The following is a 26,614-nucleotide window of genomic DNA, read 5'->3' on the forward strand; positions in this document are numbered from 1 at the left end:
GGTTGCAATTCAGGTCAGGTCGTGTTGAGCTTTTGCTAAGAAATGAATGGATAAATCAACCCAACCCAGCCCAACCCGACCCGACCCAATTTCATAAGGTCGGGTTGTCCCTTATAAATTTGACTTTATTGAGATGGACCAACGGAGCACCCTTCTAGCTGGGTTTCGGCTAGGGCGTTCTTCACTTTATCATTCCTCTAATTATAAAACCGCTTCTCCTATTTCATTCTTTCTTCGACAGTTAAAAAACAGGAGGAGATGGCCGAGAAAAGAAAGGAGGAGAAAGAGAAGGGCGAAGTGCAGTACGAGTTGTGCAAGGTGTGCAAGCTCAACCACAACCAAGGTCGTCGTCACATCTACTTCCCTAACCACATCAAATCACTTTCTTCCTTCCTTTCTCGTTTCAAAAACAAGCTCTCCGACCTCCGTTTCTTCCTAAAAAACGCTTCTCTCCTCCGTCCAGAACACGCGCCTCAGAATCGATTCTGGTGCTTCTTCTGCGATTCTAAAATCCTCGAACTCAACAGCCTCTTCGCCTGGTTCGCTCTCGTACTTTCTCTGGTTTTGTTTTCTTCTTTGTTACCTTTCTAGGGTTTCCAGAATCCTTCTTGTTTTTCCTTTTTGTTTTCTTTTTTCAGTGAGAATGCGATTAATCATCTTGCGAGCGCGGAACATTTGAAGAGTGCGAGGAATTTCATGTGGAAACACGGTGGGGGAATGGATCAAATCGATTCGTTTAGGGTTTCCGAGGCTGATCTCACCAAGGTAAGAAGTGGGTTTTTTCGATTTTGTACTTTTGTGTTCGATATGAATTGTGGTGTTTTCTTATTGTTTTGATTTTGGAATTTAGTTGGTTGTTGGCTGATTGGTCAACCATTACAGCATTCTGGTTATTGCATTTGAGATGGGATGTTTGGTACCTAACCAAAATGCCAAAAGCCTAGGACTGATGGAACGCATTAGGTTGGGCTAGGCCTTTTAAACCTGTCCCGTACCTGGATGTGTTCCACCTAGTCCCGTACCTAGGTAGGCCCTCATTTAGGACCATAACATTCCACCACGCTACCGTATCCGCTGTCCTTGGAAGCCCACACTGTGGCGGCTCTCACTCTAGCCTTTTTTCTTGGTAGCCCTTTCCACAAGTTGCCCCTTATGCGGGGCGACCCACTATGCGGTAACTTTCAATGTGACAGTTCTTATTTTGGCCTTTGAACCAGGTAACCCTTTCCAAGTAGTCCTCTCATAGTTATCATCAGAAGTATTATAATGTCCTTAGTTTTACTTGGCCACTTTTTTCTGAGCCATCATCTGCATTGAATATATATGAGGGTAAGATGATTCGTTTTGGGCATAAGGTGGGACGAATATATTCGAGGAGTCAATGCTCATTCTACGTTTAACATACTTGCCTCTCCAGAAAACTGTTACGAACCCGAATCGGTTTGCGACATGATTGATCTTCTTAGAGGGAAAATTAGCCTCTTGATCCACTTTGAGGGAAGGGTCGGTCCTCCTTCTTGTGTAAAAACACTATTTATGCGATAAAAGTATTCTTCATTTCATTAGAGAGAAACTAATGAGTGTTTTTATAGAACACTCAAGAGATAAACATAGAAAGACCTTATGATAAGAATGGAAATAACTAAATAAAGGCTAACCTAATCTTGGCTAGTATACAAATCAGTCCTAGTTGCTACCCAACCTGCCTAATCTACCATACAATACAAGTAATCCAATGAACAGATCTTCTAAGATCTGATATATCCTAAATCCAAACTAATTTAATTCATTATAGTGGGACCCATCTAGGCACGTAACAAAAACTGTCAATTCACTGTACTCAGTTTTCATAATTTCATATGAATGCATAGGTTGTCTTACTCTTCTGTGCATGTGGAGCCATGTAATGAATTCAAATGTGTCCTTACATTTCTTGTTTGTCATTATCATGTTGTTTTCTTTTTTTATGTTTGCATTTGCAAAATTATTAATCAGTAGTTGATTTTTATTTTATTTATAACTGCAGTGGGAGAACAAGTGCAGATTGTTGAAAAGTGCATCTGCATCATCAAGCGAAAGATCTTTTGGACCTGTAACTGGACCTTCAAAAGATATCCACTCTGAACTTATATCTGTCGATATGGATAGATTTGAAAAAAATTCAAACTACTCTTTTTATTCAAATGTTTCAAATAGTGTTCTACCTTTACAATGTCATACAAATGAGAACTATCAGGCATTTAATGCAAGAGTTTCTGAAGTCACAAACTTTGGCTCTGTTCCAAATGGCGCTACTCTTCTACCACTGGACATACACAGAAATCTTGATATCCCAGTATTGGATGCTCCAGAAAGCAGTGCCAAACATGTGACAGGTGAGAGTGACCTGTATTTTTAGGAACTTTCCTTCATTTTATGGAACTTTCCTTCATAAGATGGCATTACCCATAATATGGCATATCATATTTATGTGTTACTTCATGAATGGTGCAGTCTGTATAGAAAGCCAACATAGTCTCAGTGGAAAAGGTAGAAAAGGCTCAGTTGATTGCTGCTCTAGCAACGGAAGGGTAAGCTTTATTGCTCAGGCAACTCATCTGCCCCTTGGATGTCAAGATTGTGATTCGATTCATTTCCTTCAGAACTAATTATAGTGTCACATCTCAGTCTTGTCAAGAACTTGTTTTTCTCTTGTGATTAAATAAATAATTTGATTCAACTTCCTGTGATATTCATTTGATATCTTCTTCTTTTTTTGAATGGCTATTTCATTTGATATCTTGAAAACACGAGTTCCATTTCTGCTCATATTCATAAGTCGTAACTGCCACCTAAATAAATAGGTTTTTCAATCTTGTAAAGATTGCTGATGTTCTATTCCATAACTGTCAACTCATTTTATATTTTGGCTGCTGTTATAATCCTCAGTTCGATTAAACAAACTGAGTGGGAGAAACACGCTGTTACTGAGACAAAGTTTGTTAAGTAAGTAAGAAGAAATTGGAGATAAAGAGAATCAAGGAGGAGAGAAGGGAAAAACTAAAAGATAGAGAGAAGGGAGAAAAGTAGTGAGATATTCACTCAACCCTCACGACTTTTGTCCTTGTATGCTATTTAATAGCAATTGATGAATATTATATAAGTGTCACCCATAACTTAGAATAAGTAAAAAAATACGTATTTACCCGTTTTTGAATGGTAAGGATAATTTCATTGAACAAAACGAAGGCCGAGACGGTCCCCGGAATGATACAAAGAAAGGGCAAATGAACCCGAAAAAATACAGAAGGAATAAATACAAAAACCACAAGCAACTAAGGAGGGAGAAAGTAAAAAAGATCCACTCTCTCCCTATAAGCCCCATCACTAGCAAGCTGCCCATCTCTAGCAATCTTGTCCTCCGCTCCATTAGCAGATCGTCTTATGTGATTGAAAGATATCGACGAGGATCCAACCTTATCCTAAATCTCATCAAACACTGCAACAAATCTCCAAGTAACTGCACGGGAATCTCTAAGCCATCTTATAACATTGAGCGAGTCTCCTTCTACCACCACATTATTCATGTCTGCACTATGCAAGAATAGAATACCTTGATGGATAGCTTGAACTTCCTCCTCGTTAGAATCAGCCACCCCAATAGGCCCACAAAATGCTCATATGACCTCCCTCAACTCATTTCTTAATAGCCCACCAATACCTGCAGGCCTCAGATTCCCCCAAACTAGAGCCATCAAAATTTAACTTTAGAGTTCCCGACGGCGGTGGTAACCAAGCTTGTCCCACTTTAGGATTTTCGGTGGAGGCTGAACTTATCTCTTTCCACCCATGCCACAAGTCAAATGCCGATACAAATATGAAAGGTTCTAATGTTTTAACCAATGAAATAGATAAAACAGTCACTTTAAAGAAAAGGTACTTTTCTTTTTTGGTGGATCCCTTGAAAATTCTCGCGTTGCGTTCCTTCCACAAGACCCAAATAGTAGCTAAAAAGGAAACATGCCAAAGAATCTTTGCTTTAAGCTTCCATGTTGCCATAAAGAAGCCATGAACACCCAAGAAATCCCAAATCTACTCAATACTCTACCCCACACTTTAGTAGCAATCTTGAAATGAATAAAAAGGTGATCCGTGATCGACAGTTTCCCCTGCCTCAATGCAATGTGCGCAATAATCGATGAACCACATATTCCTCTCTCTAAGGAAGTTAATGGTCTGATTTCTCTCGAGGAATGAGGACCACCGTCCATCTGAATAACTTGAATTTCCTACACTTTAACGTTAGAAGTACCAAGGCAAGGTAGGAGATGGTGATAGAAAGATTTTACCTAAATTAAGAAATTAAGATTGCCAATATGACCAAAATGATCTTAAGGGAGCTGGGTTATGGGAACTGCTTCAGGTTTGCTAAGTTAGATGTTGTGGGAGCTTCAAGTGGTATTTAGTTACTTTGGGATGGAGTGTTGCTGAACCTCACGGAGGAGGTTATTGAGCGGTATATTGTTCATATACATTTGAGAAAGATTACTAACAACTCCGAGTGTTCTTTCTTGGTTGTCTACGGCCCTAAAATCCCAAGGCTTCTTCATAGTGTGATATGGGACGAGCTGGATGGTATTAGAGAAAGATGGCAGATCCCTTGGTGCATTGGAGGAGATTTTAACTCTACTTGATTTATTGATGAAAGGACTTCGCGTAAGAGGATTTCTGCCAGCATGTAGGATTTCTCCGATTTCTTGTGTTTTACTTTATTGATGGGTTTTCCCCTTAATGGGGGCCAATTCACTTGGGCTAGAAATCAGTGCAGGAGTAGGCGAGGCAGGTTTCTCATTTGCCAGCAATTGAGCTCGTGGTTTCCAGAGTTGTTGCAGGTTGCACTTCCTATGATGGTTTTTGACCATTGCGCCATCCTTCTCTATACTAAGGCGAACTTCTGGATCCGAATCCATTCTGTTTTGAGCTGGCTTGCCTTGAGGAATCAAATATGCGGGAAAAGCTTGTGTCTTAGTGGAATGAGGCTATTGCTAGTTGCACATCGAATATTCGATTGGGTCAAAAGAATCCAAGTTGAGAAGATGGGCTAGAGAGGAGATGAAATCTCAAAGGGCAACCCGAGGGAGTGGGGGGGGGGGGGGGTGAATTGGGCAATTTAAAATTTTTGCCTATATTGCAAGGGAGTGTGAGATTAATCCCAGATTATTCTAACCCTTATCCAATTAATATTAGAAAGCTGAGAAAGAGATTACCAATCACCAAGAGAAGGAGGTTGAAGAGTAAGGAGGCCACACAATGATTTATAGTGGTTTGGTCACTAACGGACCTACTCCACTACCTAAGTACTTGGTCTTTCCTTAGGATTTTCCTTCACTATGTTGAGACTCCTCATGCCGAGTCTCCGGGCTTTACAATAATCTCCGCCTCCAAGGGAACAAACCCTCTTCGCAAGAACCGCCTCCAAGGATGTCAACCCTCTTTGCACGCCGCCTCAAAGGGTATGATTCCTCTTTGCAAGTACAAGAATAAAGAAATAGAAGTCTCTCAAGCCTCTTAAAGGCAAATACAAACAATGAAAAGCTCACTAATCACTCCTATTGATTACAAATCAAAGTCCTATGGAGTGCCTCTTAACAAGAAGTAAATGCACAAATAAATGCTCAAGAGAAAGAAGAAAGAATCCTTTTTCATTTTCAAGCTTAAATGCACTAGGGTTTGATAAATGATCTTTCAAATGGTTGTTTGGAAGGTAAAGGATAGGGTATTTATAGCCCAAGTGATGATATTACCGTTTGGGGGCAAAACTGTAAATAACTGGGCAAGAAAACGCAAGTCGCCCGAGCCCCAACGACTCTTTTGCTAGACAGGCGTGATCGACCGATGTATGGCGATCGCCCGCCCTATCGGGCACTCATTTTTTTATTTTTTTATTTTTTGAAACCGCCGTGGTCGACCAGGATGTCGTGGTCACCCGCCGAGGGCTTTCTTGACTTTTTATTTTTGTCCAGAAACCTATCTGCCTATGGCGGTTTACCGCCGTGACCTTTCTGGATGGCTCCAGATTTTCCAAGAGCCCATCCGCGGTAGATCGGGTTGGCCTCGATCGACCGGCCCACTTTTGTTGCGTAGATGCTGGGTTTTCAGCATCCATCCCGCGGTCGACTGGGATGTCTCGGTCGACTGGACCTGTTTTGAAAACTTATGTTTACATGTTTGAACTTTAGGGCTTTGGGCCATGGTCTTTGGGCTTTTGTCCTAAGTTTTCAGATACCTTTTTGAGTTTGTTGAAATACTTTTGAAAAGGTTTTGAAAACATGACTTCATGCAAAATATTTAATGTCAAGAAAACTCTAATACATTCTAAACGGTAGAGAAACCTTGAGTCTTCTTGATTCTTCATCTTTTAGGCATTTGCATGAGATGTTCTTTGACTTGGGAGAGTCTTCTATCTTACTCTTGTGCTTGTGGTTTCCTTCATTCTTCAATGAGCTTCAAGGCTTGTAGGAAGACCACCAATGCTTGTCTGTCTCCAAGTTGAACCCTTTTTCTTCTTGCTTCAAGTATTGGCTTTGATAACTCCTGTCTAAGTCACAACACTAGAGCAACCATTAGCAATCTACCATCAATTTGGGTATGTTGATCATCAAACATCAATGGATTGTACCCTTGGCCTTATAGGAGAGATGTCGGATTGGCAATAAAAAAAGATTAATTACTCATAGTTACTGGAAACTTCCTAGTTGGATGGGAAGCTCGCTTCCCGGAAACTCGCTTCGGAAGCTAAGTTCTTCTCGCTTCCCAAATTTAGGGGTAGCACGCTTCCTAGACGTTTCCTATGCGTTTCCTCTTAGCTAAAGTACGCTTCCTATTTAGGTGATTATTTCTTCCTAAAAGAATATTTTTTCCTTTTGATAATGCTAAAGGAACTTATTTAAAAAAAGGTGCATTTAAAACTTGAAAACTCATCTTAAGTTTCAGCTGAAAATTATGTGAAACTTTTTCGAAAAACTTAACATTAGATAAATATGAATAAAATATGCGAAACTATAAATTCTAAAACTGTTAATTCTAATTATTCACGAAGTCGTCTTTCTAATTGTAATTCTTACCTATATTAACCCTTCCTCCCTTACCTACCACAATCCAACTCTTTCTATGTGCTTCTTGTTTGCTTTCAATGAGGATTAGTATATACTTCAAATTGGTTTTTTTCCCATACATTTTCTCTTTATTTTCTTTAAAACTTTTCGCTTCCCGCTTTTTCCCTTTCTAAACGCCTCGCTTCCCGCACTCACTCCCCACTCTAGCAACTATGGAATTACTTAGTGAGATCAGGACACTCAATCAAAAGGAAGACAGTGAATCGTTGGCAGACAATGAGCTAGTTGATAGGCTGACCTTAAGAATGTGTTTTAAGTGATTGGTTCTTCAAGAGGAACTAAGGTGGAGACAATGATCAAGATCCAAGTGGTTTAATTTGGGGGATAAGAGCATCGCCTATTTCACACAGTGTTTAAAAACGCGGATCTGACGCGGAATGCGGCCAAAGAAAAACCTAGTCAACTCGGCGCAGACGAGGCCAAGAACGCGATTGACGCGGTTGAGAGCCTGAGATGTAATTTTTTTTTTATAAAAAAATACAAGATGTGACCATCAAATGGACGGTTTAGATCATCCTATCGTATGGGCAGTACAACATTTTTGAAAAAATTCTGGACTATATGTGGCCTATCAAATGGACGGTTTGGATTATCCTAGTGTGGGTAGTACTGCACTTTTTGAAAAAAATTTGGACACACACCATAGGATGATCCAAAGATCCAAACCGTCCATTTGATGAGCCACAACCTTAATACTTTAAGTTACCTTTTTTTTTTCAAGTGTTAAAGATGTAAGAAAATTTAGAAATATTTTTTCTTTCCAAACTTTTACATAAAATTCATGCAATCCAAACGGGGCTTTAGATTTAGGGGAGTGATATCAGCAACACCATGATTTAATAAGGGCGGTCATAAATTCACCTCCTTCTATTACAGTATTCACCCCCTATTTTTCAAAATGGACTGTCCAGCCCATACCATAGGATGATCCAAACTGTCCATTTGATGGGCCACAATCTAATTAGGTTGTGCCCCAAAAATCTTTTCCATAGGATGATCCTAGCCCTCCGATCTATAGAGAAACTCCATATAATCAAGCCTCTATAGATCAGACGGCTAGGATCATCCTATGTAAATGATTTTTGGGGCACAACCTAATAGATTGTGGCCCATCAGGTGGACGGTTTTGATCATTCTAGGTGTGAGCTGGACAATCAATTTTGAAAAATAGGGGGTGAATACGGTAATAAATGGGGGTGAATTTATGACTGCCCTTGAATAATTGCACAAATCCAACATGTCTCTTCTTTTCTTTTGAAAAATTGGGAGTTGCAATAAAATTTGATACCTATTTAAATTACTAAAAGACAAGATGAGTCAAATGACTGTACTGATAGCAAAAACGAGGCACTTTTAGTGATGGGAAAGAGAGGATAAGACAGAAGCAAAAGAGGGGCTGGCATTACACTGCCAAAAAAATAAAAATAAAATAGTGCATTGCTTTTGCGTAAGTGATGTATTTGCTTGCCCTCATGTTTTACTTGGACACCACTTTTTGTTATAATATTTTACTATTATTTAACACTAGAGGGGCTGCCCCAAGTAAAAAAGAAGGCCGGATATATCATTTCCTCCATCTTCTTCTTCTTCGCAATTTAGGATATACAGGGTTTTTCAGCGGCAAATGGTGGGTGTTCGAAATGGCCAAGACTCGGCCAGGACTCGCCATGTCTGGGACACCAAAACGCGGCCATTGCAAATCCGCGTCGACTCGGCCGAGTTCCGAGCTGAGTCACCGAGTTTTAAAACACTGATTTCACAACATAGCCAGTGGCAGGATGAGATCCAAAAGAATCCACTCATTCGTGATTAATGATGAAAGAACCTATGATAAGGACAAGTGGACAACATTATCAAGAGATTGTATCTTTCTATCAGAAGCTCCACATCTAATTGTAGATTGCTTGCTCTCCCATTGGGAATTGACTTTTGCTTGCTAGAAAATCTTGCTAGCAGTGAGTTTGAACCATGGTTTAAAATTTCAGCTGAAGCATTCCGTTTTGGTCGAAATATTTCGGTTTTGGCCAAGGCCGAAACAAAATTCACCATGAAACGTTTTTTTACAGGAGTTTTGGCGAAATTTGACTGAAATTCATTTTCACTCTTATTTATAAATTTCCATTGAAATTCTAAAGATTTCTATCGAAATTTATAGATTTCCACCAAAACGCAAAACCGAAATATTTGTATTTCGATGGTGGCCGAAATTGACACCGAAACCGAAATTTAAAACCTTGGTTTGAACACTCCCTGTTTTACCTTTAAAGGCTACAAATCTCCTAGATTCAAACACTTTTTTCTTGGATTTTTTCCGTAATTTTAAGGGGTCTATCAAAGGTAAATATTATGACATTCTTCAATGATTTCTTCAAGAGTCTTTGTTTGGATAGGAGTACTAGGCTACTTTCATTTCTCATTTCGAACATGGATTTTGTTGCTAGGCTTGCTGATTCCCAGCTCATCAGCTTGATTGGGACTATTTGATCTTAGCTAAGGTGCTCGCAGATCTACAAAAACATAAGCAAAAAGAAAGAATGGCTACAGGTATATCAAGATGAAATTTGGCAAGGATGTGCCTAACTAACTACAATTCAGTAAGAGCCGTATTCGAGGATATTCAAATAAAGAGAAATAACTACTTTTAGCAATATTTGAAGACTTTTTTTTTTTAATCTTCTTAAAAGAGTTCCGTCCGGTCCCTCTAACGAGGAACTTCACTCCACATCTCTTAACTTCTCTTTAGATTTGTTAGACTGAGGAAGTTTTGGGGAGATTTGATCTCGAGAAACCTAAGTGCGTTCATCTCTAGAGTACATTTTAGATGGTGCCTTGATTGCTAATAAATGTGCGGACCATTATCACAAGAGTAGGAGAAGAGAAATCATTTGGAAGGTGATATCGAAGAGCGTACGATAGATTGGAATGGAGATGCTTCTATCATATCATGAGCAGGATGGTATTCAGTATCATATGGAAGGGATGAATGGGAAATTGTGTTTCTTCTACTCTGTGCGCAGTGCTAGTTAATGGTTCTCCTCTGGGATTCTTTAAGACTTCCAGGGGAATTGAATTGGGGGATTTGTTCTTGCTTTTTTACCATTATGGTGGAAACTTTGAGTAGGATGTTGGGGATAACTAGAAGTCTCAATTTGATCGTGGGATTTGAAGTGTGTTAACTTCTCCAATTCAGTTATGATCGGGGTCAACTGATGTGATCCAGGGAAGGGAAATAGAAGATAGAGGAGAAAAGAGAAGAAGAAGGGGAAGAGAATGAGTAAAAGAAGGGAAGACAAGAAATTAGAGGGGAGAAATAGGAGAAGAAGAATAAGAGAAGAAGAGAAAGGGCCACTCAAGTGCTGAGCAGGAAGAAAATTTTGCCAGGGTTCTTGGATGCAAAACGAGCCCATCCTTGATGCTTTCCTGGGGATTTTTGCTTTGTTTTGGTAGGCCTCTTAGAAATCTATGGGATCCTTCATTGAAACAGTGGAAAGGAGACTTTTTTTTTTGAATTGCTGGAAAGGAGACTCTTTATAGAAGAAGAGTTTGCGTTAATCAAGGTGGTTCTTGCTAATATTTAATTTTGTTATCCTGCCCCATTTTCGTTATTAACTGTTTTGATAAACTTTGTATAAATTTCTTGTGGAATGATCGAGGTCAACAAAAAATTCCATCTGGTCAGTTGGGATAAGGTGTGCCAGCCTAACGTATTTGGCGGAATTGGTATCAGAAGGCTTAGAGATGTTAATAATGCATTACTTGGCAAATGGTCGGGGAGGGTTGGAGAGGATGTCAACTCCTTTTAGAGAGCAGTGATTGTTGTGAAATATTGCCTGAGCGTTGGGGGATGAGATTAAACGGACAATTACAAATGGTTTGGATTAGTGTTTTGGAGAGATATTTTGAAAGTTTCATCTCAGTTCCAAGGAGGCATCCACTTCAGAGTTGAATGTGGGAGGAGAATTATATTTTGGATGCATCATTGGTGGGGATCAAGATATCTTTTTGTTGACTTTCCTGACTTGGCTAGAGTTGCTGCTGATCATAATGCTTTTGTGAGGGAGTGTTTTGATAGGAAAAATGTGAGTGTTGATTGGAAAATCCAATTTTGCAATAACATTTTTGACAAAGAATTTGATAGAGTAGTAGTGCTTTTGAGTAGGGTTCATTCGACCTGCATTTGCAGTTTTGGTATGGATAGGATGTTATTAGTATGTGAGTCCGCTAGGAAGTTAATTGTTTGATCCATTTTTTAGTGGAAAAATGCATTAAATAAAGAAGACCGAGATGGTTCATACAAGCAAAAGAGAACGAAGAAAAAAACATCCAAACAAGCATGGAAACACACCTCCTCATTCTCAAGGTGGAAGGATGTAAAAAATCTAACTCTGAGCTAGCAACTCTGGAGCGAGCAAGAGAATCACGTCTTGGTTCGATCCTTGTACCAACACCTGGTTCCTTTTGATTGAATTTGTAGGGTACAATGTGAACTTGGATAAGAACGCGACCAAGGTAAAAAGGAGTTGACTTGGGTGAGTCAACGATGACGTTGTTGTTTTTTAAGAAATGCTTGATGCGTTAATTGTTGAAGGCAACTCTTTTAACGTCATTAAATAGGTGAAGGGGGAGGGGGAGTTATTAATGTGATTTTGCAGATAAAGTTGAGGAAGTGAAAGCCACAATGTGGTTGTTTCCCAGTGATTGGCTGATATTGTGGCTGATAGTCTTGACCATCTTGGAGTTCCCAGGACTGGGCTTGAGTTTTTCTTTATTTGCTCCCCTCTTGATGGTGTGGAGGGGTGTTTGTTTGATTTGTGTTGCTTCTTCTAGTTTCGGCCATCTCAGGCGCCTTATTGCTTCTTTTTTTATTATTTCCATTCATTAAAAAAAGAAAAGAAAAGAAAAGTAGAGAAATATGTGTGAAATGCTTAAGGAGCCAAGTCTTCCTTTGCCTTATATTAACATAGACAACATATTACAATGGCCATAATACCATTAATGGTGGTCTAAAAACAAATAATACCATTGATGGTGGTGAAACAAATAAAGAACATATATAATAACCCTAACATAAATCATGATTCTCTATATACACCTAACAACAACTTCCACTTCATGTGATTTGTAATTTTATTCAATTCCAGTTTGAAGGACTCGCCGTGTGTTTTGAGGCCTTACTAAATCAACTCGAATGCATTCTGAGTTGACGTTGCAAGGTTTTCAACACTGATTATTATCAATTGTCTCTTCTATTTAAGGAAAAAGAAAAGAAATGGAAAGAGAGGAAAAGAGGGTGCTTCTTTGAAGCTTTGATTATGCTCTTCATTACAAATTCTTATCTTTCCTTTTATGCAGTTACTATGCATATATAACTTTTGTTTTCATTCTTCTGTTATGTTTGATATGAATTTAAATACTAATTTTCATCTATTGTTAGTGCAAAACGTGACTTTAGTGTTTAATTTGTCAGCTATCTATGATGTGATCTTTGTAACTATGACATTTATCTTCAATGACTCAATCAAGTTCCTGATGTCTCATATATTATTTTTTCCATTTATCAGTTTTATTTGTTAAATTAACTATCAAACAAACAATATCTTTGCTAACAGTACTTCTATGTGCATCAGGCTCCAAAGATGGATAGTGTAAAGGGAAGTATCCAAGGTACTCATCTCTCACTATTTCAGTTTGGTCTTTTGACATCTGTTTTTCCTTTTCTGGTCGTCTGAGATGCGAAAGTTTTTCATGAGCTTGACATGGTCTCCAGATTGATCTCATCTTTTTCACTATATTTAGGGTTGCAGAGTTTAACACAGATTCCTCGTTTACTTCCTGATGATCCTAAAGCAAATGTGCATTCTGGAGCTCCTCCTCCTTGGTTAGAAGTAAATCGTGGGAATGAGATAAACATTGGGGTAAGCAAAGGCTTCAAAGAAAAGTCTGGCAAATCTCAAAAGTTGAATCCCAAACGGGTGGGAGCAGCATGGGCAGAAAAGAGAAAGGTTGAGCTCGAGATGGAGAAGAGAGGCGAGATTGTCACTACTAGTTGTGATGATGACTGGCTCCCTAGTTTTGGCAGAGTTTGGCAAGGAGGCACCCGAAAGGAATCCAGGAAAGAGTTTGAGATGGAGAAACAAAAATTGTTCAAGGTTGACAACCTGTCTGAGCCATCACTCAACATACAACCATACATAAGCAAACGAATGGTAAACTCTACATTCTGAAAAGTGAACTCACCTCAAAGTTTTTGGTGTATTCAGGAAAGATAGTCCAAAAATGCTTCTCAGGTTATGGATGTTATTCTCTATGGCATTTGAAGCTTTTCTGTTCTTTTATATGGTATTATAAGTTCTATCTTTTGACATTGTAGTTGATGAAGCTCTATGAAATGGATTCTAAGACATAAAAACATGCATACGTTTTATGTATCACATACATTTCGGTTGCCAAGTTTCTTTTATTCGTTCATCTGCGCAATGCAACCCTAAATGAATGCATTTGTTTGATTTTCTAGCTAGTTCTGTAACGTATGTGTTACAGAATTATCTTTCAAAATGAACATGAACGGAGGATTATTATATTTTGTAACATGTCAAAATAATAGCATGTTGACCTCCTCTGTCCATCTATATTCGTGAGCCCTCATTTTGACCAGTCTCATATGTAGCCTGGCAATGAGAGGGAAATACTAACAGGAGGCGGCAGATTTCTTCTATGGTTTCTTGAAATATTTTGGAATTCTAAAGAAACATTTTGTGGATATTTGAGAAAGCGCCAGGCATCAAACAAACAAAGAATTTTTATGGCTTTCTCGGACGGGTCTCTCAAAGTCAACTTTGATGGGAGGAATAAAGTTTCAACTGGGCTAGATGTAGAGGCTCATCTTGTTTGATATAGGGAATCATTACCATGAAGTTCTGTTTTGCTAGCTTTTTCATGACAATTCAGATACACTCTTGCCCTATAAGGTTTACATTTTTGGTCATTTCGTGAGACCTTACACTATCAGTGCTCTAGCATGTGTAGATCTAGATTGAAAGGTATTTATCGCTTGTAGTTAGGTAAAGAAGGAATCCCCTCTTCCTTGATGATTCTTCGCATGATTCAAAGATATTGATCAGATAATGGGAAATGCCACTGTCCCTTAATGCCTTTTGTTTGCATATGGGTGTCCCCACTATACAAGCCCCAATTACAGGCTTATTTGTTTCCTTACAGGCACAAAAGTATTTATATAGTTTCCAAAAGCTAAAATAAATGAACAAATGAGTTGGTCTATAATGGAGAGTTCCTGTGCAAGCCCCAAGTATATGGGGCTTCTTAATCTGTTATTTTTTTAACACACGTACACATGTATATATATGTTGTGTGTGTGTGTGTGTGTGGTCGTGTGTGTATGCATGTATTTGATCAAACTAGATGACAGTAATAGAAGAAAGAGAGAAAGGAAAAGAAGAAAAAGAGAAAGGGAAGGGAAAGGGGAGAGGAAGAAAAGAAAGTTCAAAAAAAAAGAAAAAGAAAAGAAAGTTCAGTGAAATTAGGGTAGAAAATAGTAGAAGGAAGAGGGCCATTGGAAAAAAAGGTAAAAGGAAGAGAAAAAGGGACTAGAAATAGGAAAAGAGAAAGAAAAGAGAGTTCATAGGAATTAGGGTTTGTCCCATCATGGAGCATGCCCTGTTTTGTTTAACTTAAGTGACATCTTACAAAATGGAAAAATTACACTGACTTAAATCACGTGGCGAAATATGAAAATAAATCTTAAACTCTCCTCTCTTTCAACACCCTCCCTTAAGCTATACTGTGAATGCTGAACATGTCCATCTTGCCATGAATCCTTTGTAGATGGTTTATAGGAACACACTTTTCAACAAAAAAAGAAAGAAGTTTGTCAGCAAGCTGTTCCTCTAATTAGGCAAGCAAAACAATAATGATCCCCTTCACCTTTTCCCTCATTAAATTAAATTAATAAATCTTAATCTCTCCTCTCTTTTGACACCCTCCCTTAAGCTAGACAGTGAATGCTGAACATGTCCATCTTGCCATGGATCCTTTGTAGATGGTTTATAGGAGCAACTTTGGTATGTTAGCAAGCCGATCCTCTAATTAGGCACGCAAAACAATAATGATCCCCTTCCCCTTTTCCCTCATTAAGTGACAATCGACTTCTATATGCTTTATAGTTTATATATATATATATATATATATATATATATATATATATATTTGAGTAAATATGACTGGACAGGAGGTACATATATATATATATATATATATATATATATATTTGAGTAAATATGACTGGACAGGAGGTACCTAAGAGGGATATCTTTTGTTATCTTGGTTCAATTCTACATAAGGAAAGAGAGGTTGAAGAGGATGTTAACCATAGAATAAGAGTAGGTTGGTTGAAGTGGAAGCTTGCCTCAGGAGTTCTGTGCGACCATAAAATCCCTACCAAGTTGAAGGGAAAGTTTTATAAGACAGCTGTGAGGCCAGCCATGCTGTACAGCTCAGAATGTTGGGCCACCAAGAAGCAGCATGTGCATAAAATGAGTGTAGCGGAGATGCGAATGCTTAGATGGATGTGCGGCCACACAAGGCTAGATAGAATTTAAAATGAAGACATTCATAGAAGGGTGGGGTGGGGGGGGGCTCTAATTGAGGAGAAGATGAGAGAGCACCGCTTAAGATGGTTTGAACATATCCAATGTAGGCCTTTGGATGCTCCGGTGAGAAGAGGCGACTCGTGCCAAATTGATGGAGTAAAAAGAGGTAGGGGCAGACCGAAAACAACTTGGGTAGAAACATTGAGGAAAGACTTGATAGCTAGGAACATAACAGAGAACTTGACCTTGGATAGGATAGAATGGAAGAAAATGACCCACGTAGAAGAACCCAACTAGAACTAGGATTAGAGCCGGGTAGATTCCTTTTACCTAGTTCATGAATTTTTTCTAAAGGATTCATTTAGCCGACCCCAACTAGTTTAGTATATTTTTTTTTAGTGCCACCTCTATATGCTTTATTCTTTCACGAAATACTGGGTTAGAGACTTACAGGTGATGTGAATGGTTATCACAATAGAGCTTCACGAAGATGTCCACTTTTACTCCCATCTCTGTGTCAAGTATCTTAAGCCACAGAAGCTCACGAGTCTCATGAGCAATAGTACTATATTCAACCTCTGTACTAGATCATGCCACCACAACCTATGTCTTGCTATTCTATGTGACTAGATTACCCCAAATAAAGGTGCAATGGCACCTTGTAGATCTTCCATTATTATGTGAGCTTGCCCAATCAGCATCAATGTATCCTCTGTAGTCAAATGGCCCCTCATGTTCTATCAAATACCTTTGCCTTGTATTCCCTTGAGGTTCCGCAGGATCCTTTGAATTACTTCTAGATGCATAGTCTGATGAGATTGCATAAATCTGTAAACAATACTGACACCATGGGCAATGTATTGATGAGTAATAGTGTGATAATAAATAAACTATTTGGGTCGGTGAGAGGCTTCCCCCGTTGATTATTCAAATCTTGTTCAATTTCATAGGGCAATCAACTGGCTTTGCTTTCAACTTAGATATGAAGATATGAAGTCTAGACTCTAGAACATATTTCCTTTGAGATATGAAGATAACAAATTTAGATCTGGCCACTTCAATCCCTTGAAAATATTTGGGAGGACCAAGATCTTTGATATTGAATGTCCACCCATGATGATTTTTCAGATCTTGTATGACCTTGTTGTCATTGCCTATTACGACTATATCATCCACATATACCAATCGGATCGTGATACTTTCTGTAACTCGTCTGATGAAAGAATGGTCTGCCCAACTTCTCTTGAACCCTATTTTACACCATGGCTGAATTGAATCTGTAGAACCAGGTCAAGGTGATTGTTTGAGGTGGTATATTACTTTCTTTCCCTTATATTGAAAACTAGGTGCAAAATTTTCTATTTCCTTGTATCTGAACATCTTGGTCAATTGTGACCATTCTAAATCATTCTATTCATCCAGTCTGATGGCCGTGGTCTGGACTCGAGGATTGCACATCTAACTACTTCCCTGGGTTGGACGGGGGCTTGAAAGTTGAAATGGTAACAAAATTGTCTGAATATGCACTCTCAAACAACTTCCTGCCTTAGATTTAGCAACATGTATAAATTTCCATATCTGATTTGAAATTCAGTTTATATATATATATAACTAAAAATAGCCCCCTTGTATGACCAAAAAATCCCTCCAAAGTTTTTATTCCAGCCTGCCAAAAAATCCCTTCAACATTTTTATTCCGACACCTTGAATACATGCATGGATTGGATCAGACGATTCTCTTCCTCTCGTACCAAAAAAAAAAAACAATGGGAAAGAGTAGGGAAGTTAACGGATCCACTTTGGATGTATGTGTCACGATCCATTCAAATCCTTTCCTATGTCTTGTTCACGATTCATTCAAATCCCTTATCGGTCGGATCGGTTTTGGAGTGTTCTTCGTATCATACGTCCCGTGTCTCGGTCACGATCCATTTCAAATCGGACAATCCAGTGTCTTAGCAAGTCCTACGTACATTGTATGCAATTAAAATTCTTGGGTGAGGGCAAGCGCAAGTTGCAGCTGCGAGGGTGAGTTTTAGTGGTGACAGCGCAGTGGATTAGGGACTTGGGGTAAATGCAAGGTTTTAAATTTCGGTTTCGGACTGCGTTGCTGTCCTCTTTCAGCTGAAATCTGACGACATCTTTTAACGGCTATTTTATTGCGTACAGAATTTCGACTGAAATTTCGGTTGAAATTGCAGCTGAAATTTCGGGATAATATTAAATAATTATCAAGAATCGAGATTTTTGGGTATGTCCTATCATGGGGCGTGTCCTTTTTTATTTAACTCAAAAGAAAAGGAAGAAGAGAAGGATAAGAGAGAAAGAGAAGAGAGTTAGTGGGAATTAGGGTATGTCCTATCATTGGGCGTGTCCTTTTTTATTTAACTCAAGTGGCATCTTACAAGATGGTAAATTTTCCCAACTTAAGTTACATAGTACAATATGAAAATAATTTATAAGCTCCTATCTTTCAACACATAATTTCCAAAAGTCAAAATAAATGATTAAACGGTTTTATCTATAACATTCCTAGAAAAACTGTAGCCGGGACATGCTATTGGGAAGGGAGCATAGAAACTTGAGTATTGGCATCTTGGTATTGAAGCTTTGATGCAAGTACTAAATAGGCTTTTTAAATGACATATGGGTTTAAGCCATAGTTACCAGAAACTTTCTAGTTGGATTGGAAGCCGGAAACTCACTTCGGAAGCTAAGTTATTCTTGCTTCCTAAATTTAGGGGATGCGCGCTTACCACGCTTCCTACTCGTTTCCTCTTAATTAAGAGTACGCTTCCTATTCAGGTGATTATTTCATCCTGAGAGAATATTTTCTCCTTTTGATATCGTTGAAGGGGTATATTTAAAGAACGCGTTTATTTAAAATTTGAAAATTCATCTTAAGTTTCAAATGAAAACTATGTGGATCTTTTTCCGAACTTAACATTAAACGTATATGAACGAAACATGTGAAACTGTAAATTTCCTAAAACTTGTAATTCTAATTAGTCATGAAGTCTTCTTCTACATGTAATCCTTACTTATCTTAACCCTTTTTCACTAACCTACTACAATCTTACTCTTCCTATGTCCTTGTTCACTTCCAGTGCGGCTTCACACACTTCATGTTGACTTTCAATGACACTTCCTACACATTTACTCTTTACTTCTTTAGAGTTTTTCGCCTCCCGCATTTTCTCTTTTCTAAACCCCTCGCTTCCTGCTTTCGTTTCCCGAATCGCTTCTTGTACTCACTTACCACTCTGGCAACTATGTGTAAAGCAATTGGTTTTGGCCTTTATCGAGCTTTTTACAGACTGTTTATTCAGAAAGCATTTTCAATTAGAGGATGTGCCCTTTATTAAAGGCAGCAATAGCCTTCACACATTATTGGATAGCCATTGCATTGTGCATGCTGTTTAACTGTACAATGGGTTTTTAGAGCCATCTTTTTATCTCCTGTAGATAGCGCATTAATCCCTGAAACCATGGCTGTTAAAGTAATGTTCACTAAATAATTCCACTATTTTAACAATATTATTTTGGGTTCTAATGTTAATGATCCATGACAGAGCTGATTCTGCAGCCTTTGTTTAACGGGTATTGATTGCGTTTATAGACATCTAGTGACATTTTCTATGTTTCTTCTACCTTTTGACCTTTTCAATTTATCAATTTAAGTTGTGCAGACCCATGTTAGCCAGGTGTGCCATTCTCCATGGGTACAATGTTTACATATGAAGTTGTGTCATTGGACTTTTCTAGGCAAATTAGACAATAGCTGATAAACCCTGTTGGTTCTTTCAAGGGCCAAGACTTGGGGCCTCTTTGGATGTCTAAAATTTATTTGCACATAATCTTCTATGCTAATGATTTTAAAGTTAAATATGATTATAACTTCCAAAGACACCATCCAAAAAGTGGTTATAATAGGTTTAAAAATGTAGTTAATAACTTCCAAAAACACCTTCATGTCCCATTTGCAAAGAAATGAAATTAAAATTATCTTGCTTTTATTGTGTTGCATGCAGGTGTTAACTAATGCAATGCCTTTTTTGGTAAAGAATTCAATTTTGAACCTTATATTTTTTCGCCTTTTTCTTTTTCTGTGCAGCGGATGGAGAGTGATGGTGCAGTTGACGGTCTATAGAAGGAAGTATGAATATTCTGTGACCTTTTGACAAGTTAGGGTATGCATATTCATCTTGCTTCTTATCTCTTTCATTGTATAGTACCATGAAAATAATTGATGTACAAGTCAAATGGCCCCTTCTGGGAAAAACAACTTTCTTTTTAAATGGGATCATATTACAAAAAAGACTAGTAGACTAGAGGAAAAAAAATTCCTTTTTTTAGAAAACAAAGGCTTCTGGTTCTTCAGTCTTTATTCTTAATGCCATATCGCTTAAATTTTATTCTCCAGTTCTATTCAATATCTGTTTTCTTGTTCAATCAACTTCTGAAAGCGACCAGGATACTACTTGACGCAAAATGTCGATTGAATTGAGTTGTTTCTTTGTTCATTTTACCAAGACAGAGAAATGATATTACTTGATGTGAAATGTCTCGTTAGAGCAAAACCTAGTAGAACTTGGGTTACCTGTAAGTGCCAAAATTTCCCTTTGGAAGACACTAGAGTTATGTTGGCTCGAAAAACTCCCATGAGTACCACTTCTCGACCGTCAGATCAGCATCATGGACTAGATCAGCTGTCACTTTTCTGGGTTTTGCCATATCACTGTCATCCGACTAGGCGCTTTTCATCGATTACTATCACATCCCATTTTCCATCATATACTAAAAAAGAGGTTTCCATCACACTTCTTTCAGCCTAAAATTTTCTCTGCTATTTATATTTCTTCCTGGTGCAACTTAGCACATTGCTAAGTTCCAAAACTAAGTTTCAAAACCATTCAAGAACCGCAAGCAAGATGTTGATCAATGGACCTGACTCAATACCCATCAAGTTCAAAGTTTCGTTTCAAGGCCACCAATTATGCAACTATGTTACATGGAAGCATTGGAGTTACGGTTTTGAAAGAGAGTATGTGTCTCCTATGAAGTTGCTTGTTATTGTTCAAGTTGATAACATTGGCAGAGTCACCTTCTATTTGCACACTAGAAATTTGGAGGTCTTCATTTCAATAGAAGAACTAATAAAAATAATTTATATGCTGAAATGCTATGGTCACTCTGATTTGTACTCTGCGCAGCTAGTAGCAGATGGGTCTTGTTGGGCCATAGCTGGATAGGGCAGATCTTGAAAACTGGAGCAGATAAATAACCTAAATGTTGAATCAATGTGTCCTTTGCACTTTGAATCTGGACCACTGTCATGTTGCCATGGATTGGATGGTTAAGATCGACTGATGGATGATTCAATATAGCAATTTTGGGCCATATTAGCTCTGCAGTAATGGCGATGTTCCAGTGTTTTGCACAAACAACAATATGATCCTAACCCATGGGCCATGTATGGGAGCCAGGAATTTTTTTTTCATGATAAATCGGTCTCTCCAAGTGGTGAGAGGGGTAAGACAGTGGGAGAAGGAGAAAGATTTAAGAGGGATGAGCTTGAGAAGTGGCTAAAAAACTGGAAAAGTCGATTCTACTTTTGAGTAGGGTTTTTTGTTTCTTGATTTTTAGCCGTTTCTCATGACACGGTTTCTCAAACACGGTTTCTCAACTCGGAGACACCAATTTATCATGAAAAAAAATCATATTAGCCAAACATGACCTACAAGTGAAAAAAATGAAATGACATAACCAAGGGTTAGGCTTATGAATGAAGCTCATTAAATTAGTATAGATAATTCAACTAGCTTATTGTGGCCCAACCTAAATAAGCTTCATCCCCAAAAATCATTTCCATAGATTAATCCTAGCCCTCTGATCTGTAGAGGGACTGCACATTATAGAAACCTCTATATATTGGAGGGTTAGGACATCTTACGGAGATGATTTACCGGTAAAGCCTATTGTGGCCCAAGAAATGAACGGTTTGGATCATCCTCTGAAGTTGCCCCCACAGTAATTGAAAAATACTGAACCTCAGATGCACTCCATATAAAATCTCTCCATAAGGTTTATGGCGTGTTAGACACAAGGTTTTAAATTTCGGTTTCGATACCAATTTCGGACCCCATCGAAATCCGAAATTTCAGGGCCGAAATTTGGTATTTCAGTTCGAAATTTCAGACCGAAATTTTGTAACAATTTTTCTTTAAAATAAAATGACATTAAATCGAAATTTCGGACCAAAATTACCGAAATATCGAAATTTCAGAATTTCGGTTTCGGTCCCCACCGAAATTTCCGATTTCGGCCAAAATTTAAAACCATGGTTAGACAACCATTATTAAAATTATTTCTACCTAATTTTAGGTGCGCAAATGAGCCGGGGGGGAAAAATATCCCAAAAATCTGGCTCAGAAAAGCATGGCCCGCAAAAGCCGGCTTCCACAATTTATTTGTTTATGCACGACTAATTCATGAGATTTGGCAGAGGGAGTTGGAGTCTTCCGTAGATTCTCATTAATCCACTTTTCCCAGATTCTACGCGCCCTTAATTATTAGTTTATATAAAAGGGCAGTGATAAATCCACCCCCTAATATCTTAAATCCACCCCATATCTCCCTCCTCTCTCTCTCTCTCTCTCTCTCTCTCTCTCTAAGCACTGCCCTATATGGGGTCGCTTTATCACTGCCCTATATAAAATCATAACTATATTTGATCGTGCCTAATAATTATAGGAACTAAATAGGTTTAAGTTTAAAATAGAGAGTATTCTGGTCTTTTCATAGAATTAAGGACAATTTCACCTTGTCATTAATTGAAGACAAAGTGTTGTCAAGGATTTCCTGCTGTGTTTGGTTGCACAAGACATTTTGTTGCTAATATTGCATTGAACTCATGGTAAGATCTCACCATGATCTCCTAGTCACGTATTTTTTACTGTACGGACCACTTCATAGGTTGATCGAAACCGTCCATTATGATGGAACACAATGTAAATTGGTTGTGCCTCAAAAATCATTTACATAGGATGATCCTAGCCCTCCGATTTATAGAGGTTTACATAATATGCAGTTCCTCTATAGATTGGAGGGTTCGGATCATCCTATAGAAATTTTTTTTGGGCACAACCTATTTACGTTACGGTGCATCAAATGGATGGTTTGGATCATTCTATGGTGTGGTCCGCACAATACCTATTGAAAAATACGGGACTATAAGGGCTTACACCTCTCCTTATAATTTCAAACCAAATTTTACAAAAGAAAAAGTGAATTTTTGCTTGAAAAAACTTGGTAATGGTATTTTACCTCCTCTCTTCTTCCCCTTTACTAGTAACAACCCCCTTACTAATTCCCCTACCCTGCAAGTCTATACCGCTCAAAGAAATACTACTTACAACTATTCTCCAAGGTTATTTTAGGTAAATCCAATGCTTGTCTCCTCCCTGTTGACTACTTATTCTACTACTCTCCCGTATATGCTGCGCATCCAAACTTATTTGAGATCTGATGCTTTAGACCCTTGACACCGGGTGGGCTTTTGACCGAAACTTAAGTATGAGAGCTGGTGTTTTGACATAAACTTAGATATAAATGGAAGGGGTGCAACTCTAGTTGGGAGTTGGATCGGGATGGCCCTAGCCCAACCTGAGATAGCATTCCCTCAATCCTAACCTGAGCCTTGGATCGAAGATGGTCAACCCTAATCCAGCCCCCCTATAAATCTCTCGACCCTAACCCAACCCATCTAACATGTTTTTCCAAATCAGGTTGGGTTGAGTCGGGTTGTGTTCAGGTTCACTTAGGGCCAAAAAAATTACAAGAAAAAAACATAACTCTTAGAAAATCACAATAAAATTAGAGGATGGAGGTCAGGTTCGGGTCGGGTGGGGTTGCCAAGGCCCCAGGAATTAAATCTGAGATTAAATCCCTAACCCAACTAAACCCAAGGAAATGCCAACCCAATCCAGCCAAAATCGGGTTAAGCACCACCCAAGTTGCACCTCTTTTTAATTTATTGGTGAATCTTTGATAATTAGAAAATTAGGCATAGACAAATACGCACCCCCTGTAGGATAATTCACACCTCTGTAAATGGGTTCGAATTTACCATCGCCCTAAAGTAAAGGTGGATTTTAAGAATAAAGCGTACCAAATGTGGGCAGTTACACAAGGTGAAAAAACCCTAGACTCGCAGTCTCCTACAATCCTACCAAAAAAACCACAAACCCTAATCCTCTCTCTCCTCTCAAATCCCAAAATCCCTCTCCCCCTTCTTCCCAATCAAACCAATTCAGACAGACAAATCCCACCACATCTGAACCAACCAATACCCATAATGGAAATCCAACTCTCTCACCCTTCAGGTTCCTCCCCATCCTCATCCTCCTCCTCCTCCTCAGCCCCAAACCCTAACTCTAACCCTAACTCAATGCAATCATGGTGGGAATCAATCTCCAAAGCCAGATCTCGCATCCAATCCCTCTCAACAATCCTCCCTTCCACCACCATCTCCTCCCTCGCCGACTCTGATCGCCCCGCTCGCTCTCTCCTCGAAAGCCCCACCGCCTATCTTACCCTCTCCTCCTCTCTTTCCTCCCCAATATCCGGCACTGGCTCCGATCCCCTCTGCAATTGGCTCTATGACACCTTCCAATCCTCCGATCCCGATCTCCGTCTCGTCGTCCTCTCATTCCTCCCCCTCCTCTCTGGCCTCTACCTCTCTCGCATTTCCTCCCCCAATCCTCCCTCTCTTGCCGGTTTCGAAGCCGTTCTTCTTGCAATTTACTCGTCTGAGTGCAAAACCCGCGCTGGAAAACCACTTCTTATCTCAGTTCCCGATCTTTCTCAGCCTTCTCTTTATCATGCTCCTAAATATAGCAAAACCCTTGTCTCCAATTCTCATGCTGTGGCCCCATCTGTAAGCATGATTTCAGCCCCTCTTGAGCCTCAGATTGCGGTTAAATCGACTAAACGTGGTTGTATTGTTGCTGTTACGCTTGATTGTTATTATAAGAAGATTTCTCTTATGCCTAGTCATTCTAAGCTTGATCTTTGCGAGTTTGCTGCCGCGTGGGCTGGGCAGGATTGTTCTTGTAGTAAGGAGATTGATGGGGAGAGTGAGGGGAATGCGAATTTGGAGATTAGGGTTTTGGAGGGGGATGAGGATAAGACTGGGGGTGTGGAGGAAGAGATGGGTAGATTGAAAATTGGGGAGAGAAGCAGCCCATATCGTGCAAATGGGCATTGCCGTGAAGAATCTAGGGTTTTTGAATCTGGGGTTTCTGAATGTAGGGTTTCGAGAGGGGCGAGGATTCCGTTCCCTTGGGAGCTGTTTCAGCCTGTGTTGAGAATTCTAGGGCATTGCCTTTTGGCGCCGTTGAATCCACAGGAGGTTAGAGATGCGGCGGCTGTGGCGGTTCGCCATTTATATGCGCGAGCTCTTCATGATTTGATTCCACAGGCGATATTGGCGACTCGGAGTTTGATACAGCTCGATAAGAGGGCGAGGATTGCGGCCAAAGCTGCGGCGGCGGCTGCCAATGCAGCTTCGAATGCGAACCCTTCGAACAAACCGAAGAGACCCGAGATTCTTTTGGTCTCAAAATGAGTGTTTGAGTGACGTTTCTTTGTGGGTAATGATCTTTTGTTGTATAGTCAGTTTGCATCTCCTTGAAAGCATTTCGATCATCCCCTACAAGAATAATTTATGCAAGTTTTTTATGTTTTTTTTTTTTTTTTTTGTATTTTCTTTGGGAATTAATGTGTTTAGATTGCCCAGTGTATGATCCATCCATATGTATTGTACCATCTTGTTTTAGAGTATACACAGTGCATATCTTTATGTTTAGTACCCATTTCGTAGGTATATGCTCTTACATAGTGTTCTTTCTATTCTTGAATACTGGTATGGAAAGCTTGAGGTTGGTTAATTTGCGTTGCAGTCTCTTTTTTTCTCCCTAATTTCTTTAATCTTACCATACTTAATGGGGGATCCATTTTTGTTTCGCAAATATGTATGATTCTCACTTACCTTCTCATTTCCATTTCATGCATCAGTGTAGCTAATAGTCAAAAGTTCTGAAATGTAGTATATTTTTCTTGCATCCTCTCCCATATCAGTTTATTGCCTTGGAAAGTGTCCTTCAAGGTCCCAAATTGGCTCTGCATATTCATGAACTGGTTTTAGCATGGTAATAACTAAGGATGTAAGGCCATAAAGTGGTATTGACGTGCTCGTGATTCCATCTTAGACTTATTTATTTGTTTTGTTTTAACTGTTCTTGGTTCTGATTAAGTGGAAGTTCTTTTTTGGAAGGTATACAAACCGTTGCTGTTAAAACTATGTTGCTTCAGTTCTTCATGTAGACCTGCACACCTTTATTGAATTCTCATCTGCATGACAGATACTTAAAATGTAAAATATTGTCCTTTGATTGTGTAGGCCTTATCAAGGTTTAGAAGGAAAAACATGTAAAAACACATTTCTCTTTCTTTCATTTTGTAGGAAAACCAGACTAACTGAAACCTAACTACCAGGCTCATGACAACCCCCTCACTAGAGGTGTGCTCTCTCATGTAGTCAATTTTCGATGATAAAGAAACAAAGGGTCTCTTTGGATGACACCGAAATTAGTCTTTATATCGAAATAGGATTATTTTGATTTAATCCTATTTGCAAATGGAAGATTGAGGTATCAATAATCTATAGACTGCTGATATTGGCACTGCCATGTTTTGATAGTGGGCTGAACTCATCTTGTCGTCTCTTTTTAATTGGTGGGTGGGAGTTGGATCGGGATGGCCCTAGCCCAACCTGAGATAGCATTCCCTCAA

General features: G+C 39.0%; 2 protein-coding genes across 2 annotated transcripts; both read left to right on the forward strand.

Annotated features, from left to right (window-relative positions):
* Positions 1 to 218: 218 nt before the first annotated feature.
* On the forward strand, positions 219 to 20,182 carry LOC143889868 (coiled coil protein). The gene is made up of 7 exons (XM_077394245.1): positions 219 to 539; positions 639 to 765; positions 2,027 to 2,375; positions 2,494 to 2,570; positions 12,782 to 12,818; positions 12,951 to 13,360; positions 19,875 to 20,182. The coding sequence occupies exons 1-7, from the start codon at positions 259 to 261 to the stop codon at positions 19,908 to 19,910; spliced, it is 1,317 nt and encodes a 438-aa protein (XP_077250360.1). The 5' UTR covers positions 219 to 258; the 3' UTR covers positions 19,911 to 20,182.
* Positions 20,183 to 23,951: 3,769 nt separating this feature from the next.
* LOC143889869 (uncharacterized) lies at positions 23,952 to 25,633 on the forward strand. Its single transcript, XM_077394246.1, has one exon. It carries the CDS (start codon positions 24,117 to 24,119, stop codon positions 25,386 to 25,388), a length of 1,272 nt encoding a protein of 423 aa, XP_077250361.1. The 5' UTR covers positions 23,952 to 24,116; the 3' UTR covers positions 25,389 to 25,633.
* Positions 25,634 to 26,614: the final 981 nt, after the last annotated feature.

This window comes from Tasmannia lanceolata, unplaced genomic scaffold (assembly GCF_043159265.1).
Source record: "Tasmannia lanceolata isolate RefF3 unplaced genomic scaffold, GAP_Taslan_0.1 ptg000013l, whole genome shotgun sequence".
NCBI lineage: Eukaryota > Viridiplantae > Streptophyta > Magnoliopsida > Canellales > Winteraceae > Tasmannia > Tasmannia lanceolata.

Coding starts and splice junctions, on each gene's coding strand:
- LOC143889869 (XM_077394246.1), top strand. CDS start 24,117: ATGGAAATCCAACTCTCTCACCCTTCAGGTTCCTCCCCATCCTCATCC.
- LOC143889868 (XM_077394245.1), top strand. CDS start 259: ATGGCCGAGAAAAGAAAGGAGGAGAAAGAGAAGGGCGAAGTGCAGTAC. Junction 540..638: donor CTCAACAGCCTCTTCGCCTG/GTTCGCTCTCGT, acceptor TTCTTTTTTCAG/TGAGAATGCGATTAATCATC. Junction 2,376..2,493: donor CAGTGCCAAACATGTGACAG/GTGAGAGTGACC, acceptor TGAATGGTGCAG/TCTGTATAGAAAGCCAACAT.